This window comes from Rhinolophus hipposideros, assembly GCF_964194185.1.
Source record: "Rhinolophus hipposideros genome assembly, chromosome: 9".
Lineage (NCBI taxonomy): Eukaryota > Metazoa > Chordata > Mammalia > Chiroptera > Rhinolophidae > Rhinolophus > Rhinolophus hipposideros.
The window spans coordinates 18,930,730-18,951,141 of record NC_138055.1 but is presented as its reverse complement, the minus strand read 5'-3'; the positions used below and the strand labels follow the sequence as shown (position 1 = coordinate 18,951,141).

At 33.8% G+C, this 20,412-nt stretch overlaps 1 protein-coding gene across 12 annotated transcripts in view; it reads right to left on the bottom strand.

The window, feature by feature from the left end:
- ANKS1B (ankyrin repeat and sterile alpha motif domain containing 1B) overlaps positions 1–20,412 on the bottom strand; it is a 915,638-nt gene that overhangs the window by 761,041 nt on the left and 134,185 nt on the right. For all 12 annotated transcript variants that reach the window (XM_081058249.1, XM_081058238.1, XM_081058246.1 and 9 more), the window contains 4 exons: positions 20,159–20,234; positions 18,406–18,507; positions 15,161–15,274; positions 14,045–14,211 (listed from right to left, as the gene is read on the bottom strand). In XM_081058249.1, the coding sequence (XP_080914375.1) occupies positions 14,045–14,211; positions 15,161–15,274; positions 18,406–18,507; positions 20,159–20,234 (459 nt within the window). The remainder of the gene's footprint in view (positions 1–14,044; positions 14,212–15,160; positions 15,275–18,405; positions 18,508–20,158; positions 20,235–20,412) is intronic.

The following is a 20,412-nucleotide window of genomic DNA, read 5'->3' as shown; positions in this document are numbered from 1 at the left end:
GGAAAAGTTGAAAGCTTTTCCTCTAAAATCAGGAATAAGACACCACTGTTAATTCCGGATAGTACTGGAAATCTTAACCAGAGCAATTAGACAAGAGAAAGAAATGAAAGGCATGCAAATCAGAAAAGAAGTAAACTGTCTTTGTTTGCATATGATACAATCTCATACATAGAAAATTCTAAAGACTCCACCACAAAACTGTTAGAACTAATCAATAAATATAATAAAGTTGCAGGAAACAAAATCAACATACATGAATCAGTTGTGTTTCTATACACTAACAATGAAATATCTGGAAAAAATAAAGAAAACAATCCTATTCACAATAGCATCAAAAACAACAAAATACTTGGGATTAATTTTAACCAAAGAGGTGAAAGATCGATACAGTGAAAACTATAAGACTTTGATGAAAGAAATTGAAGAAGACACCAACAAATAGAACAATATTCTGTGTTCGGATTATAAGAATTAATATTATTACAAGTTCCATACTACCCAAAGCCATCTCTAGATTCAATGCATTCCCTGGGAAAATTCCATAGCATTTTTTGCAGAAATAGAAAAAAACAACCCTTAAAAGGTAAGTTATTTTGACTTCATGACCAATCAAATTTGCTTCCATATGAGCAGAACAGAAAGGCAAAGACAAATGAGGGCCAGATCATCGGAATCTGAGTTCCACAGATCTGTGCGGACAAGAATAAAATGGGTCTGAGTAGTTGACTAAGACGTCAACATTTTTGAAATGTTCCAGTGCCGCGTGCACAAACTACTGAGCATAAGAATTATCTAGTTTATTAAAAATAATCCATCTCCAGAATTGCTGGTTCATTAGGTCAAGGTGAGACTTTTGGGCACAGCTCACAGTGGCCCATGCAGGGACTGAACCGGCACCACTCTCCAACCAACTGAGCTGACTGGCTACCTCCAAGGTGAGCCTTTTTAGAAACACAACTCTTCAGATGAAAAATTACAAAGATCAGGGTAGTATTTATCTAAGGAGTAGATATTTTATCTAAGGCAGTATTTATCTAGGGATCCAAATACAAGTCTGACTTTAAAACTCCTGTTCTCTATACTATGATGTCACTACAAGTTACAAATATATGTTATTGAAGAAATTAATATAACTTTAATATGGAGACTCAGCAAGTTGGTGAGGATGGTAATAATAACTGTAACAATAAAGATATTTAAATGTTTAGAAAAGTGGCACCAAGCTAAGTAAAAGTAGGATTATAGGGCTAAAAGGAAATCCTCTCCAAGGCTAGAATTGATTTATTTCAGCAACACAGAATGGATGATTATAAGGAAAAAAATATATAACATGTCAATATTTGTCTCACTTGTTCTGGGGCCAAGCTATTTCCACTTCTCACAGGTTCATTATCTTTTTTCATTGCAGAGCTTCTCATTTCTTGTCAAATCCATCTTCTTGACTACCTCATTCTTTCTCCAAATTAAGACTTTGTTTACCATGATTAATTATTTGATGACATAGACTGGCAGCTATCAACTAAATGGAAATGTTGTGAAACTGTAAGCAACCAAAATAGTTGAGCTTTAAAAAGCAGAGATGGTTGAAATAAAAATTCTGGCAAAGGAAAGTGAAAATAACACGCAGACAATTTGGAAAATCGAAGCCTGAGATTGAAGCAGGCCACACAGTATCTTTTCCATTACTGTTACTGTCTTTGATTATATCTTAGAGAATCCTAATTCTTCAGCTGTTAAAGGTTGAATGGATTCCAATATTTAGCTGTCATTTCCGAAATGGTCTCATGACAAAATGTTAGAATTGTGAGCAACTTCAGTAATTTTTTGGGGGGTTACTAGTCCACTATTTCATTAAAATTAATTTGCTCTTCAAGGTGACAAACATTTCCCTGAACACAGAGGTAAGTGATTACTGCCACTGACATGCTCCTTTAAGCTCAGGTGCTAGACTTTGGCATTTGGAAGCAAAATGGGATTCTTTTACAATGGCAGGCTGGCCAAGACCTTTACTCCAAAATAGAACCAAGAATTCTCAAATGTGTAGATTGAAATAGAATTATAAATTAGATTCATTATGGTAAATGAACATGGTAAATATGCAGCTGAGAGTTGTCAAAACTTAACTTCATCCTTATCCATAAAGTGGGGTTAGAAGAAAGTTAAATTATTATTAAACTTAAAATAAATAAACATTAAAATCAGCTCCTGAGTGTAAAGTATAGATTCTCAGAGAAATCATAATAGCTGAGTTCTTCTGCTAGGAAGATTAAATTCAAGTCAGAGATAAGAGAGATCAGAGAGAATGAAAGTATCAAAACAAAAATTGGCTGATGTTGTATCTGCAGAGTAAATAAAATTAAAACTTCGTAATATAATATCATACCAGTATGTTAGCTATATTTTAATAAAAAAATTTAAAAAACATAATTATCTGTTTTGCAAACTGTTTTGTGATGCGATTAACAAAAGGTTAAGGGGATCTAATGTACAGTCTGGTGACTATAGTTAATAACAAACATTGTATTGTCTATTTGAAATTTGCTATGAGGGTAAATCTTAAATTTTTTCACCACACACACAATAAAAAGGTAACTATGTGAGGCGATATGTTAACTTGATTTTAGTAATCATTTCACAATGCATATGCATATTAAATCATCATGTTGTACACCTTTAAACAAATCATGTTGTACAACTTAAATATACAAAATTTTAAATTACCAATCATAGTTCTGTAAAGCTGGAGAAAAAAAAAAAAGAAGAAGAAGAAAAAACTTCATAAACTTCATAAAATCAAATATTTAAAAGTTTGAAAAATCTGATGAAGGGAGTTTACTGCCTTTGGATACCCTAACAGAATGCTCATAATATTGAGAGCTTTTTTAATGGCAAACATATTTTAAGAACAGGCACACATAATACTGTACTTCAGCTGGACACACCATGAACAGCAAGAATCATTATCAATCAGGGGGGAAAAAAACAGGGTGCTGGCTTAAGTCCATTATCTTTATGATTAACTGAAAAACAAAATGCTCCCGAAATAGTCCATCTCAACCTACACAGGAAGAGTAACAGGGATGAATTAAATATGTGTATAATGTGATGGCTCGGTGTGAGGTCGGGGTGGTGGTGGATGGGGGGAGGGGGGTTCACGGTGTGAGGGATGTAAAAATAAAATAAAATAAAATTAAATTAAAAAAAAAAGTTCATGACAAAATATTGAAGTATTTGAAAATTAATATGAGACATATGTTCCTATATCCCACAGTAGATTTCCACTATATACGTTGTCAGGAATCAAACATAATACTTGTAATGTTATCAGTGACAGAAATATGCTACTAGCATGTTTCCCCCAAAATAAGACCTACCCTGAAAATAAGCCCCAGTTAAGATCGTCATCCAGATGGATGCATTTAGTACGTTATGACGATGTTCCAGAAGAAGATGACATGACTGTATTTGAATAAATGTAGATTGTTGTACATGAAAAAATACAAGATCTTCTGAAAATATGCCGTAATGCTTTTTTTGGAGCAAAAATTAATATAAGAACCACGGTATTGGGGGAAACACGGTATACAAGAGAGAAAGATGGACCTAAGATATTGTTTTTATGTTGTGAGGTAGTTTATAATACAGTTTAACCAGGTTGTTTCATTTCATCTTCAGAACAAATGGTGAGGCATGCATTATTTGAAACATCATCCAACAGAGGAAGTTCTGAAACTAGAATGACTCCACCTTACAGCTCTTCCCATAGGTCTTGCCCCTAAATTCAGTTATCAAACAGACTTTTTGATGTCAGTGGCCTAATCAAATCAATTCAACAAATGTTTATTAAGCATGTGAGTGAGGAACTATGCTGAAGATACGCATACACAGAGATCAATATATCTCCTGTCATTAAGAGGCTTACAAGCAAAACCAAAAAAGATTGATGCATAAACAATACAGAGCAGACTATGACATTTATATCACAGATGTATCAATGAAATGTAATGTATTCAATCCAAATAGTTGGATCTAAATAGGAGGATCAAAAACGGTTTTGTGATGAATCATTTTCAGTAAGTAGAGACAATAGAGGGGGAAATTATACATGGATAAAACATTGTGAACCATTGAAGGACACTTGGTCCTATCTAAAATGTCTATGGAGACATTTGGTTCACACCGAAATGTCACTGAGATTTGGTTCTGTTCAAAATATCCATGCTTAGAAGATGTCGCTGAGTTCAAATAGCCCATAATGTTTATTTCTACTTTTGATTCACAGGATCAATATATTAAAAATATGATCATGTTTTATTAGTCCAGTAATTGTGCTGTGGCTGTATGACCAATAATAACCCTTCTTGCCTTGTAAGACATGACACCTAAGTTCAGATCTCAGCTTTACCTTTTGGCATCTCTGCAACCCTTGGCAAGTAATTTTATTCTTGATTTCCACATTGAGGGTAATAAAACCTACCTCCTGCCATTGTTGGGAGAAATAAAGAAGATAATGATTTTAAAATGCTTACCACAGTGTCTAGCACATAGTTAAAACTTAGTATAATGTAAATCTAGCTTCTACTATTATAATTGTTTTCATAGACCGTAGCTTGGCAACTGTTTATTGATGCTTAGCAGGCACATCTCACTGTTGGTTCACATTGCAAATGTGGTCATTTAAACATCCTGGAACTTTCTGCATAAACTACTGCCGCAATTAAATCTCTCCCATCTTACATTTATACCACTGAATTTTTAGAAATCTAAATATAAAATTTTGTTACAACTCCCACTGAATTCTGTGTTTGTACTTTGAGCCAAGAATCTCAGATAATTGAGGTAATTTCTCATGTAATTAGGGAGGGATGCCATTTACTATTCCTCCCTAATATCTGCAAACTTGATTATGATAGATGACTGTCTTTTACAAAGTAAAATATTGACTTAGACCAATCCAAGAACAGAATATTTAGCATTTCACTAGAGAAATCCTTTTTATGTAGACATTGAGTGATCATTTGAAAGTCTGGACAAAATTGGACAAAGTCTATAAAACATAAAATCAAGATGGCATATCTTCAGTAACAAAAAAAGAATAGCTCTTTTTATGTGAATGACAGAAAGCCATATTAAACTTTTTTTTTAAACTGATGAGGAAACTGAGGCTTGGAAAGATCAAGCAACTTGCAAAGGTCACCCTGCTAATAAGAGGCAGCACAGGGATGTAAACCCAAGCCTGTGTCACTCCCAATCTCGTGCTCTTAACTGCTAGATTAAATTGTTTCCCTAAGAAAGATGGTTGAGACTCTAAGCTTGATGGCAAAACCCTGTCCTTGGACTCTGTAATTTATCTCCAAATAATTGAACATGTGTTTCAGTGAAAGTGGTTTATTTACAACAATGGTTTATATGCACTCTTACATGTAATGTTTGCCTTTTTTATGCATTTATTCATTCAGTGAACTTTCAAAAGAGACCACTACATGCAAGACACTGTGCTAGGCAGGACGTGATTACAGAGATCAACCAAATATAGATTCTACCATCAAGGAGTCTGTAAGAATATAAAAATGTATACACCTACAAGACAAAGCAGAACAAAGAGATGTGTCATGAAAGGTAAAAGCAATAGTGTTGGAAGTTCAGAAGAATGATTGTTTTATCCTGGTAGCTATTCATCGCCAGAATCCTCCTAGATTTGTTACAGGTACAAAATGTTCTCCCTTGGGTGATAGAAGGAACAAGAATTTTACCATTCTGATTCTGGATTTTCCTTGTATGTACATATAGTACATACATACCGTTAAGGGTATTAGTTTCAAAATATGAATATAGGTGAACAGAATCTACACATTTCCTAAATCCTGGAAAATCTGTTAGCTCAATCCAAACCTGGGCTTAGTACACAGTGGCCCTGAGTCACCATTTCCAAAAGTTTGTTCAACTATGTAAGACATACTCATAAATTATTGAAGTTAGAAACATCCTCTGAACACTATATTCCCAATAAGACAATAGTTACCACTGCTTAAGATTCAGTTCCACTATAAAATAACTCATATATACTAAAGAATCAATTATAATCCTGTAAGACCCTTGCATGTTTCAGAAAATTAATTTCCCAAAGTACTCTGAATCTGATGGGAATTGGATGAGATGGTTAGCCACTAAAGTTTCTCACAATTCTGAAACTGGTGCAATCTTGATTTTTAAGCTCTAGAAATTATGCTGAATGTGTTTAAAAGTAAACTTTGTTTCAAAACCACCATTTGGATTTTAGGCATCTTAATTTAACTTGATTGACCTTTAAGACTTGATGAATTCTGGCATGAAATTAAGCATATTTTCCTATAGAGACTCCCCCCAACCCCCACCCCCAAGAGTGTTCTCAAGCAGTTTATAGAAGCTTGGTATGAAAACTGAGAAGTTGAATCTTGAAATGTTAAAGTAAAATATCTCACACTTTAGAAGGTTTACATGTAATTTAAGATTTTGCATTGGAAAAGAAAGTAAAATGACAAGAAAGAGGTACACTGAGTAAAGTTGAACAAAACCTGTAATTGCATAACCACTTTAATACGATAAGTCTTAGTTAGATGCTGCTTGTGTCTAGGTTTTCCCTCAGGAGAAAAAAATATATAATGCATTTCATCCCTGGAGCTTCCTATTTATTTCTTAGAGACATAGGCTGATGAGGCAATAACGCTTTTTCTATTTTAAACCTTAAAAATATGCTTTCCTGAAACTTCAATTCTGAAATCTGCTCTAATGATCTTTATGTTATCATCAAATTTCTCTGTGACATGATGTTGTATACATTGTCTATACATATGGAGGAAAGAACTAAATATATGATTTGGAAAAATAAGTGAAAAGAATATAAATTTTTTTCAGATTATTTTATATATTCTTTCAAAAACCTGAATTTCATGGGTTGGAAAGAATGTGAAGATATTTATATTTCTTCAAAATTTACATTCTAGATTATATAATGTTCTAATTCAACTTAGAAAATGGCTCCATATGCATATTACAAAAGCATTTAAAACAGACTCACTTTTGAATAAAAATTTATGCAAGAGAAAATGTAATTTTTAACTTGAGCTGGCTTTCACATTAAATATAAAACTTTCAATCGAATACAATCGATCATAATAAAAATTTTAGTTTTTAATTAACTTATATTAGTAAAATTATTCAAAGTATCACCCTAAGGCTAATTTTATATTTTAATAAAACAAAAAACCTCCAATTCAGAAATGAGAGTTCTTACATAAGATGGCTGATTTTGTATTTTAAATTACTGAATTACAGTGCCCTCTATTGGAAGAAAAAAGGCAATAAAAGCTAAATTGAACAAAGAATAGTTAAAATACCCCAAAATTCAAGCCACATCATTAATAGGTAAATACATGGATTTAATAATATGAATTCTACACAACATATTTTCCTTCATTTTAATTTTTTTTCTAAATTACTTTGGATTTATTTGTCATATTACAATGAACAAGTTAGATGTTGCATATCATCTAAAATTAAATTTTAACTGAAACTAAATGCCCATCCTTCAGTCAGTAATGTGTATAGTAACCAAAATTTTTGTCCACATTTAACATTCCAACATATTAGAAACAACTTCAAGTTAGGACTCTGGCAGGAGAACAATTGAAATTTAGTTTAATGAGAAACTTAAAATATCCCTAATTCAAGAGATTTTCAGAAGCTCTTACACTGCGTAGTGGGAGAATTAGGCTGGATACTAGAAGATCTGTGAAATTTAGTCTAACTCTAAAGTTCTATAATTCTGTGGTGCTATCAAGACCTCAGCTCAGACTCAGCATCTCAGGCCTGAATTACTTCAGTAAGGTCCTGGCAGATTTTTGGTCCTTTAAGACCATTAGTGTGCACGTTATAATAAGCTTGTGTGTGTGTGTGTGCGTGTGTGCGTGTGTGTGTGTGTGTGTGTGTATGACTCCTGTTGGACATGGCTGTCTGCTTTGAACTAATCAACTAATTTTGGTTGAAGTGTTAATAGCTGATAAAAGTTTAAACTACTGTCATGCTTCAAGATAAGATTGACATTGTAATTGCAACTTTCCAGAAGTCAGACAAAAGTAGGCTTCTTAATCCTACCCTGGGACCCTCCATAAGAAAAGTTCTTTTACGAAAAGGACAGGAGAGGAAACAACAAATGCAAAGAGGGAAGAGGAAAGGTGGGGTGGAGAGAGAACAGAGGACGATGGAGATGCAGAGAAAGGGAAAAGAGACCCAGTAAGTGCCCTGTCAGTAGGCATCCTTGTTTTCACCTGCCTACTGCCCAGAGCCTAGTACTGATCAGGGCACATGGTGGGCAATTTGTAACTGCTATAAGACTGAATGAGAATAAAAAAGAAAAAGAGAGTGAGGAGAACAAACTCAGGCAGTGGAGAGACAAAAATAAACAGAGAGAATCTGAGAACAGAACTCCAGCAGACACCAAGACCACAATCAGAGGCCAAATAAGCTTTTTAAAGAACAATGCTCAGAACCAACCAAAACAATTCTGACTTAGTTGGTATGAAAAGGTACCTGAGGGTCTCAGTATTTTTTGAAGCCTCTCCAGATAAGTGCAATGTATAATCATTGCTGAGAATCACTGTTTGAATCTCTCCCTAGAACATCTGACATTCAATTACCATTTTCATCTTCCCCAACTGTCACCTTCATTATAGAACTCCCCCTTCCTCAAGGGTTTATTTTCCTCAGCATAAATATTAAACTTCTGACTTGCTTCCTAACTCTAATTATCTGCCTTTAGCAAAATAGTTGAGTGGTAAGGGGTACGGTTCTGGCCCCAGACTGCTTATGTTCAAAGCCTGGGTCAGGGACTAAACCTATAAACTTAGGAAAATCATAAAAGTTCTCTGTGTCACTGTTGTTCTCAGCTGTAAAATGGAAGGAATAATACTACCTCATAGCATTATTGTGAGGATTAAATCAGTTAATATAAATAAAATGCTGCAGGGGGTTTCCATCAAGAAGGCAGAGTAGGTAAACGCTATGCTTACCTCCTCTCACAACCACAACAAAATTACAACTAACTACAAAACAACCATCATTGAGAATTGTCTGAAGTCTTGCTGAACCAAAGCCCTACAACTAAGGACATACAGCAAAAAGAAAAAACAATACAGAAAAATGAGGATAGTTTAAGGGGCCTCTGGGACAATATCAAGCATACCAACATTTACATCATAGGGGTACCAGAAGGAGAAGAGAGAGAGCAAGGAATTGAAAATGTGTTTGAAGAAATAATGACAGAAAACTTCCCTAACCTGGTGAAGGAAATAGATATTCAAGCCCAGGAAGCAGAGAGTTCCAAACAAGATGAACCCAAATAGGACCAAACACCAAAGGTTAAAGACAAAGAATCTTAAAAGCAGCAAAAGAAAAGTAGTTACTTACCTACAGGAGAGCTCCCATAAAATTGTCAGCTGATTTCTCAACAGAAACTTGGCAGGCCAGAAGGCATTGGCAGAAAATATTCAAAGTGATAAAAAAGCAAGGATCTACAACCAAGATTACTCTACCCAGCCACGCTATCATTTAGGATAGAAAGACAGATAAAAAACTTCCTGGACAAGAAAAAGCTAAAGGAGTTCATCACCACCAAACCAGTATAATAAGGGATCTTAGAGGGACCTCTTTAAGATGAAAAAAAAAAAAAAAAGATAAAAATATGAAAAATAAAATGGCAATAACTACATATCTATCAACAATTACTTTTAATGTAAATAGATTAAATGCTCCAATCAAAAGACAGGAGAGCTGAATGGATAAGAAAACAAAACCATTACATATGCTGCCTATAAGAGACTCACTTCAGATCAAAAGAAACACACAGACTGAAAGTAAAAAAATGGAAAAAGTTATTTCATGAAAATGGAAACAAACGAAAAAAGTTGGGGTAACAATACTTACACCAGACAAAACAGACTTTAAAACAAAGGCTATGACAAGACACAAAGAAGGACTTAGTAACCCTACTTCTAGGTATTTATCCAAAAAACCCAAAATGCTACTTCAAGGGGATGTGTTCATCCATATGTTCATTGAGGCATTATTTACAATAGTCAAGACATGAAGGCAACCTGAGTGTCCCTGAATGGATGAATGGGTAAAGAAGAGGTGGTGCAATATACAACGGAATATTATTTAGCCATTAAAAAGAATGAAATCTTGCCATCTGCAACAACATGGATGGACCTAGAGGGTATTGTACTGAGTGTAGTAAGCCAGACAGCGAAAGACAAATGTCATATGATTTCACTTATAAGTGGAATCTAAAGAACACAATAAACAAATGAAACAGAAACAAACTCATAAATCCAGAGAACATTTTGATGGTTGCCAGATGGGAGGGGAGTTAGGAGTGGGTGAAAAGGGGGAGAAAATAAGAAGTATAAATTGGTTGTTACACAGTAGTCATGGGGATGTAGGGTATAGCATAAGGAATACAGTCAATAATATTGTAATAACTATGTATGGTGTCTGACCGGTACTAGATCTATTGGGGTGATAGACGGGAGGGGGGTTGGGGACAGGGTGAAAATATAAAGGGATTAAGAAATACAAACTGGAAGTTGCAAGATAGTTATGGGGATATAAAGTAAAGCATAGGGAATATAATCAACCATATGGTAATAACTATGTATAGTGCCAGGTGGGTACTAGACTGATTAGGGTGATCACTTCTTAAATTATATAAATGTCTAATCACTATGCTGTACACCTGAAATTAATATAAAATAATATTGAATGTCAACTGTAATTGAAAAAATTTAAAAAGGGAAAAAAAGATAAAAGAGAGTAAGAGGCTCAAAGTTTCACATATAAAACAAGTCATCAGGATGTAATGTACAGCATAGGGAATATAGTCAATAATATTGTCATAACGTGGTACGATATCAGGTGGTTGCTAGACATATCATGGTGATCACTTCTCTAGGTATATAAACGTTGAATAACTATGGTGCATACCTGAAACTAATGTAATACTGGTTTTAGCTGTATTTTAATAAAAATCTTTAAAAATAATAATAAAGTTCTCCGTAAATGTTAGATATTATCACTACTTATGCAAATTTGTTTCCACTGCTTTCCCAAATCAACTCTCATGGTAAAACACTCCTCAAATTAGATGCTATGTTTCACCTCTGTGTTTTGCAAATATTGTTTCTGCAGTCTGAAATCCTTTCCCATTCATTCATTCACTCACTCATTCATTCCAATATCAGTACAAGGTATATCTTCTCTTTCTCCAGAACCCAGTTTAGTCTCTCCCTACCTCCATGAAGTCTTCAATGAATACCAATAAATCTTCATTAACCTCTCACTTTTTAAAAAATATTCCTTTGGCCACAGAATAGTTTATTATGAGAAATGTAGGTAGGAATTAAAGACATTAGATCTGAGCTTGAATCCGAGGTCTGCCATTCGTCAGCTGAGTCATTTCCCAAGTCTGTAACTCCTTTCTTAGGATTACTATGATGAGTAAGTGGCTTATATCATATAATCAATAGCAAATAGCAAGCACCTAAGAAATGTAGTTCTTACAATATGTTTTTGTTGTTTTATATGTTAGCATTGTCTGCACACTGTGATGAAAGACTCCTTGGAGTAGGCATTCTGAACTCTTTGAAGTCAGGAACTGTGTCTCACTATCGTTATTATAAATCCTATAGCTCACAAGACAGTAACAACCATCTATATTAGGTGATCTGTAAGTATTTGATTAAATTGTTTCATAATTTGAGAGTATAGGTCAGAACAAAACCCTGGAAAAACATGGTTCATGAATGGAAGGAAACAAATATTCAACAAACAGGAAATGAAACCAAATAAAACACAGGCTGTAGAGAAGGGTCAAAATAATTTCATTACTTTGTAAACATTCAATAACAAGTTTCTATCAAATTAATCTTCTGAAAGGCCACTTCCAATGATGTCTTTTATCTGCCCAAAATCCTTCAGATTTTTCTCATTTCCTAAAAAATAAATACCCAAATTCTCAACCTGACATTCAAAAACCATTCATGGCCTGACCTCAACCTGTCCTTCTGGTCTTATCTCCCACTTGCCCCCTTTATAAACTCTATTATTTCAGATAAATAGAACTACTTGCTCTTACTCATAAGCACTCTCCGTTTTTCTGCCTCATTTAATCTTTAATATTTAATATGACAATATTTTCAACGAACATAGTATAAAGGTTTATCATAGGAACAAAGAGTGGTTGCTTGTGCGAAACATATGAACTTGAATTTTAAGAACTTAAGTTCAATTTATGAGCATTAATTTCTCTCTTGCTACTATTAGAATACGGTCTTTGTCTTACCAAAAAAAAATAGAAACATCTGGCCATCATTTCCCAAAATTACATCACTCCCACAATGCTAAAAGCCCTTGCCATTACTACTTGAAAGCTATAAGCTTGAATAATCAGTCTTATTAATAAGCGTATACAGACCCCAGGATACATAGGCTATCCACTGAGTAAAAGGAAAAAAATTAGAGCTTCTGTTTACACTTATTCTTTATTCTCCTCACTTGAATTTCTTTTGTAGCATATGCCTTATAATCTACATCGTATACTCTTAGAATAATAATAGATACACATAATTTATAAATAAGTGCATTTGGAATGTTTGCTCAAAATTTGTTTACTATGATACACACAACAACAAAAATTGGTCTAGAGAATTAGGGCTTTCAGAAAATCTGTGGGTTGAGACGTAGACCTAAAAACCTAAACACCATGTATTGTTTATGAAGGATAAACATGTCTTAATTTCTAACCAACTTTCAAGGAAATGTTGACATGTAACTGGTTTGTAATTTGGAGACAGCATATACCTGTTTTTGATTTTTAAACGGGAAATTTTTTTCCTTACATTAAAGTTGCTACAGTAAATATTTCATTAATATAAAAACTTCACTTGGTAAAACCAACAAGTATTTACTTCAGTATATATACATATCATTAATCATAATTATTCATAAAGACCTTTTATTGGAGCCAATAATGTGATGTTTTACAAAAGACAGTGCAGCAAACAAAGTAACAAAAACAGAAACAGGACTAAGTAGTAAGACTAGCCATGGAACTAGACTGAAGAGTACTACCCTGGGAAACAGTGTCAGCTCACATTCAGTAACTAAATGAAGTAAATCTGTTACAGTTACTGGACTTAGCTACTTTTTTGTTATTTTTCATAAATAATATGACATAACACAATCCACTCTATTATTGACTTTTAAAGAAAATATAATTTTTCTAAAACAAATTATGTTCTAAAAGTGACTATCATAATAATGTCTTTCCTTTAATACCAGTGCATCCTATAAATCCTTCCTCTATTTATAGGACACAAAATAGATATACAAATCTTAATTTTAAACAGATTGATTCTCTACAGTTTTCCTTGCTATTATGCTAATATAAAAATCCAAATAAGCAAGAATCTCATGATTTAGATTCTGAGCTTGTAGGTTGCATGCAAATCCCTTGGGATTTGTATAAGATTATAAAAATATGAAGGTCAAACTTTCCACATCTCTTTCCTACTATGACAAACGGGGTGACTATACACACATAGATCATCTGTCTTTCTTCTTCAAGATGGGGTTAGACTCAGTTCACAGACAAAATGGGGAAGAAAGACAAAAGAAAGGTTTTCTACTTTCTTTATAAACCAATATCATTATGTCTAGTAAAACTGAAAAAAAAAAAAAGAAAAACATAATCAAAGAAACTATGATTCATGTGTTACGAGAATCTAACAGTGGCGATATCATCACAAACTATAAATGATTTATCAAAGCATCCCTTCCCCTACACATGCAGTGAGAATAAAACACCAATGAACATCAGGGGAAAGAGCAAGAGGGAACTGACATTTGACAGGCAGAGTCTGAAGACAGGATAAAGCACAAATCCCACGCTCTTAGGTACACACTAAACTGGCAAAGACAGACACATTGTCTTCCTTCCCCCCTTACTTACTACACTCTGGCTTCCATTTTTCCCAAGTTCTTCCTCTGAAATCTTGCTCAAATTATCTAAGTAGTGGTCTGATATTGTGTGGCACAAATCTTCAAAAGAATAATCCTTCTCTTGACAGAGTTTTATTTCATCCAAGAGTTTTGATAATTCTCCAGTCACGGTTTCACCTGTAAGAAGACAGTAATTTTTTTCAAAGTTTCAAGAAAGGCCATTGATAAAGCTTAACACTGGATAATAAAAATATGACTAGTATGGTAATAGAACTCAAAATATGGCAAACAAGATTAAGTAGTCAGAAAATGCTGAACACAGGGTACTAAACTATAATTAGTACAAGAATACTAAAAGACAAAGAGAAATTATAATTTCTATTATTATTCTTTTTCAAAATGGAAGTGAGTAGTGAAGGTTTACATATACGCAGTACATAAAAGCATCTGGAATTACAGTTTCTAAAGCTTCATTTATTATAGCATTTAATCTTCCACAATCTTTTATCAGCATACAGAATTTATTCAACAATTCATTAGCAAATTTAAAAAGGTGCTGGGAGCCTACGTCCTAGGTTCTATAAAAAGAAATAGTAGAATGCACTTAAACAAATAATTATGTAAGTAATTCCTAAATTAGAATTATGTGATATCAAGGGCAAACACGGAAGGAACAGATAAAAAATATGCATCACCTGTCAAGACATAAATAATCTGTAGGTGGCATACAAATATTCCTTTTTCTAATCATTCTAAGAAAGGTACCATATGACTATAATTTATTCTGGGGGGAAAAAATCCAGCCATTACTATCCAGATATTTTTATTCTTCATTCAAAATGCATTTTAGGAAAAAATAATCTTCTCTGAAATATCCACTCCATGTAAACTTCATGACAGCCGCGGCTGCCGTCTACTCTGATCACTACTGCATCTCAGAACCAGAGTAGTGCCTGACAAATAACAAGAGCTCAATAAATGTTGTGTAAATGAATAAAATATAGAGTATAAGATATAACCTACTAGACTTGAAATTTTCACAAGTCTTAGCAATTTTGTATATATAGGACAAATCTGTACATGAAAGTCTAGTGTCATTTCAAAGGCTTTATAGTTAGCTACTCACTTTTGGTCTTTTGGGAAGGAGACTCAACAGGAGATGAAATGTGTGTTTCTTGTGTTGTATCTTCCTGCACGTGTTCTTCAAGGACGGTTGGTCTTCCCACGCCGTCTACATATTCTGTGTATGTAAGTTTTTTAAATTACATGTTTGAAGTTATTTATTATGAAATATTTAAACTTGGTGTTTTACTTCTGGTGATCAGTTTTTCATTTATTTCTTCAAATCCTAACTATATCTTAAGTTTTTAGAAGAACTTCAAAAAACCAGACAAACCAGACAAAGAACTTCTTGATGAGCTATTAAGCTTCTTTCCTCAAAAATAAATTCATCTGTTGAACATACAATAACATCATTGGTTTCTGTAAATATATTCTACCTGATGATTCAAAACTCTGAAAGACGCTTTGAATAGACTTGATGCCTAAATAGGTATGTCAAATTCAGATGATACGACAATCAGTCAGGTAACATAAATGAATGAAGTGGGATAAGTTTATGTTACAATAGTGTTGTAATCTTGCAAGACAAACATAACTGCATATTAAACTTTTATTTCTACAAAGAAATAATGTTCTTTTCCATTATTCTTGAAGCAATGTCCCACACTCAGTCTCTCTCTCATTTTTCCAACTTTGATGAAGCCATAATAATAGTAATAGCAGCTAAAACTTAAATATTGCTTACGAGGCACCCAGCAATGTTCTAAGTATTTAATATAAATTAACTCATTTAATCCTCACAAAACTATGACACAGTCACTATTACTAATCTCAGTTTTAAAGATGACAACTAAAGGAAAAGGGTTTCAACTTGGTCATGTTCATACAGCTGATTCCTGGCAGAGCCAGAAACACATGGGACAAGAAAACATCTCAATATTAAGCATAAGGAAAACAGCATCTGAATGCAGGGGTAAATGTCAACTAATATTCAGTCTATGCCACAGAAAGAACAAAAAGCATGAGCACCATGAGGAGCCAGAGAACAGGTGCCTCATCTAAAGTTAGGCAATGAAGTAGAGGAAAGCCTGCATTTTTTGAGAAACCAAAACACTGGAGTTTTAGCTGAAATCTTAGATTTTCAAATGTCGAAGGTTAATGTTTTCTTTTGTGTGTGTGTGTTTTGTTTTTTTTTTATGGAAACACAGGGTGGGCCAAAAATATGTGATCTAAACAAAACATGTCTATCTGACAAAAGCATTTAGCTCACAGTGGCTAGTCTGTAGTGTTCATCGAAAGGGATAAATCAAAAGATCCTCCCTCGCCCTCGTCCCCACCCCCATCGCCCCCAGACATCTTTTACTTGCACTTCTTTATTCAGAAGGAATCTTTTTTCTTAAAATCGTGTTAAGAATGTTTGTACTCTTTTGCCAAACACTTGGTGTCTTTATACCATTCAATAGTGTCTACCTAAGGGCAATTCTACTAGGCAAATTCTAGTAAGGAAGCAACCCATGGGATTCTATTCCTAAAAGTTTTGACCTATGCAGCAATTACATACACTGAATGCTTCCTCCAGGACACAAATAGTAATTTTATCCACTATAAATTGGCTTTATTGCAATAACAAACTTTTTAATAAGATTTGAAAGGTACCAGAGAACTTGAAATCCAGGAATCTAAAGATATAGCTAACGTGTTCACATTCTCTAATTTGCCAGTAATTTTAAAAATTCAAAGATGTCCCATATACCCTATCACAAATAAACTGGCATACCTAATGAATCTCAATCACTTGAAAGAACACAGACAATCACTCTCCTATAATAACATTTCTAAGTTGAACTAATACAGTATGTTAAAAAAAAAAAAAAGTCTGTAATTATGTCATGCCCCCTTTTTAGTGGATGACATTTCTTTTGCTTTTCCCAAAAGGCATTATGCACAAGCCTTGGTTTTTTTAAAGTTCAGTTAGAGGCAAAATCCATTATGAAATACAAAATGCCTAGAGGGAAAATACATAAAAATATTGTATACTAGTTTTATTTTTTAGCTTTCATTCAACTTGATTTTAATTTGAGTCAATATGAAAAGCTGCGCTATATTCTTCTCTGATTTATCTCTATACGCATTTGGCTTGAAATTAACTTCTTTACTGACAGGAAAATTGTAGGGGCCTGGACTTCCCTGAGAGATAAATCAGGGAATTATTGGTAATTTAGAGAGAAGAGAGCATAATGACCTCCTGTAGACCATCTATTCTTTTGACCCCTCTTTAGCATTTGTTGACTCCTCTCTATCTACTTGGCTTCTGCCCACTGGGTTTTAAATCATTAATCTCTCTGCAGGACAAAGCTGTTCTTCAGCCTCCCAACTGGTATCCAATGAAACCCCTCCCACCTCCCTCCTCAATTACACTTGCAGCTAATCTGTAACAATTATAGGGGTAATCACCACTGAACAGTGTAGGAATTAACGGGAAAGGGGAGAACAAACATCTGGGTTTTTAAGGGAACATGTTACATGCAGGCCTAATCACCAAGCAGAAAGGGAAAGCATTGAAATCTAAGTTGTTCATAAAAGTTTAAAATTCAATGGGGATGTATGTAATCCTGCAATCAAAAGTAGTACCTAGCTTGTCAAAACTTCAGTAGACATAATGACTGCAAGTGACCACAAAGGTACTTAAATGACCTTTATAAAAAACAAAGGGGGAATTATCTTGTAGTACTGGCTAGGGAGGAAATAATCTGTATTCTTCCAGCTAAACATAATTTTGTTGTTGTTAACCCAGCATTTAGGTACCAACTCTACCACTTAGAATAGGATATACGAGTTTGATCCAGTCACTTAGCTTCTAGGAGCTTCAGTTTCCCTCGCGTACGAAACAGAGAATAATGATATCTGGATTTATCTACCTCACAGAGTTACAGAAATCAGACAAAAGAACAGAAAATCCCTGAAAACTCTTAAGCATTATTCAGGTGTACGACAACAGTTAATCATTACCATTTTATAGCTTTATTACCCTCAAGTTCATAACTATGTATTACTACATGGGTTTATAAAAAAAAGACTTTTTTAATCAAGTGAGTGAAAAAATAGGTTTTCTTATAATACCGACTAGTTGAAAAACAGGAATAAAACATTAAAAACTATTGCTATTCAGTTTAAAAATCTGCCATAAAAAAATGCAAGTAAAAGTTCATTCAAAAGTAAACATTAACTCAAAACCAAGGAGAAAACTAAGACAGTTTTAATTTATTCTTAACTTTAAGGCAAACTCATCCATCATTCAATATTGTTTACCTTGTAAGAGTGTTGCAATCTGGAGAGATTTCTGAGATGGATGTTCTTTCAGAATGTCTAAGACAGTTCTGCCTAAGCTATCCTTTATGTTGGCATCAATTCCTGAAAGAAAAAGAAAACCCCACTTGATGTACACCACTGGAGTGTCATCAAAAGATACTATTAATAAATAACTGCTCTACCTTCAAACATATACAGAACAAGCACTGAAGTTAATTAAAATAAATTAAGCTACACACACACACACACACACACACACACACACACGATCTTAGTAAGACAAAAAGTGGGAGTCTACTGCTACCAAAGATCAGGAACATTCTTGACAATGAATTAACTCTTAGGACACTGACACAATCATTAAAATTGCTTTTTGGGATTATAGCTATTTTGGGTTGTAAACTACATGGTACATTATCAGGATGAAAAATATTATTGATTTATAATGTGAATTCCTAAAGTATAATGGTCATGTGATTTGCATATTCTGTACAATATCACAAAAATATTTTAACTGATAATGTACCGTGGGAGTAATATAAAAATAGTCTTGAATATTCACAAAAGTTGAAAGAGCATGATTTTGAACTATTGTCCAAATACAAAGTCAAGTATTTCATATCTTTTTATGCAAGATTATACTCAATGACAGCAACACTCATCATCTACCTGGTGAGCAAATTTCTTGAAGTATGTCACTAAAACACCTTTCGAAGGATTTTAATTCTGAAAATATATCTTGTACTAAAGAGCTTATTTTAATGTGGCAAATAACTTTCACCATCCCAAAAAAGTTTATAAACTTTCCAAACATCTAACCATAAACAAAGCCAGTTTTCACAATCTGGTCTCAAACGTTAGTTCACCATAAAAAGATTATGTATTATTTTTATTTGTGTTGGGATGTATGACCACATATTTAACTGATTGCCTCAAAACATTTATTATATCACTGTGTCACATGTCAAACATACGTGAAATTTTAACTTTGTGTAAACACAATCTAAATGCAATAGTCTGCCAATGTGTTACGTTTTATTTTATTTTTTTTACAGAGGAAAACACACTATAGTCCATTACACAACAGACTCACATAAATTGTTTACAAGTATGAATTTGTACACATGCCTTTTGATCCTAAAAAAATATCCGACCTCAATTCCAATTTTACTTCATTTCGATCAGAATATACATATGAAGACAAATAAGCCTACTTTGTTGTTCCTTCAAAGCCTTCCCTCTAAAAGGCTTCTTTTACCATCACTGCAGCTTACAAACAAGGGCTACTTTGTTGAGGAAGTAACTAGAAGGAGAATTTGCCTTAAGGATAGAGAACTCTAATTTCTGTCTACCATTGTTCACAATATAAAACCTAGAGAAATATGTTCTTTAATAAACAAAACAATTGCCATAACTTCAAAGAGATCAGTTCCTTCCTCTTGTAGAGGCAGAGATTTTCTTTTCTCCTTGGAAGTTTCTCTAGTATATTTTAATGTGATTTAAATGTATAAAATTGTAATTTCTAAGAGTTTTTTACTAAAACATCTATTGAGTGAAAAAAGGTGCACATTTATATCAATTTTTGTCTAATCATTGAGGCTCAATTCTATATGACATGAATACATATCTGCAATTTAGAGTGAACATAAGAAGTAAAGATGATTATATAAAAAAAATTGTGTCATTTTCCTGTACTCCTGAAATAGAAATAATATTTGGCAGAATAAGCTCCATGGGGAATCATGATAGTTACCTGTTTCTAACAGAACTCTCACAACATCCACCTTTCCAAACAAAGCTGCTTCATGAAGTGCACTCCCCTTTTCTGTCTGGAAAAAAAAGAGAGAGAGGGAGGGAGGGAGGGAGGGAGGGAGGGAGGGAGGGAGGGAGAGAGAGAGAGAGAGAGAGAAGGTCAGTTGCATTAGGAATACTTACAGGTTAAAAAATTCTGTCATTTATGTACCAATACATATTCTCTGAAATCTCAGCACTCCCTGAGAGAAAGGT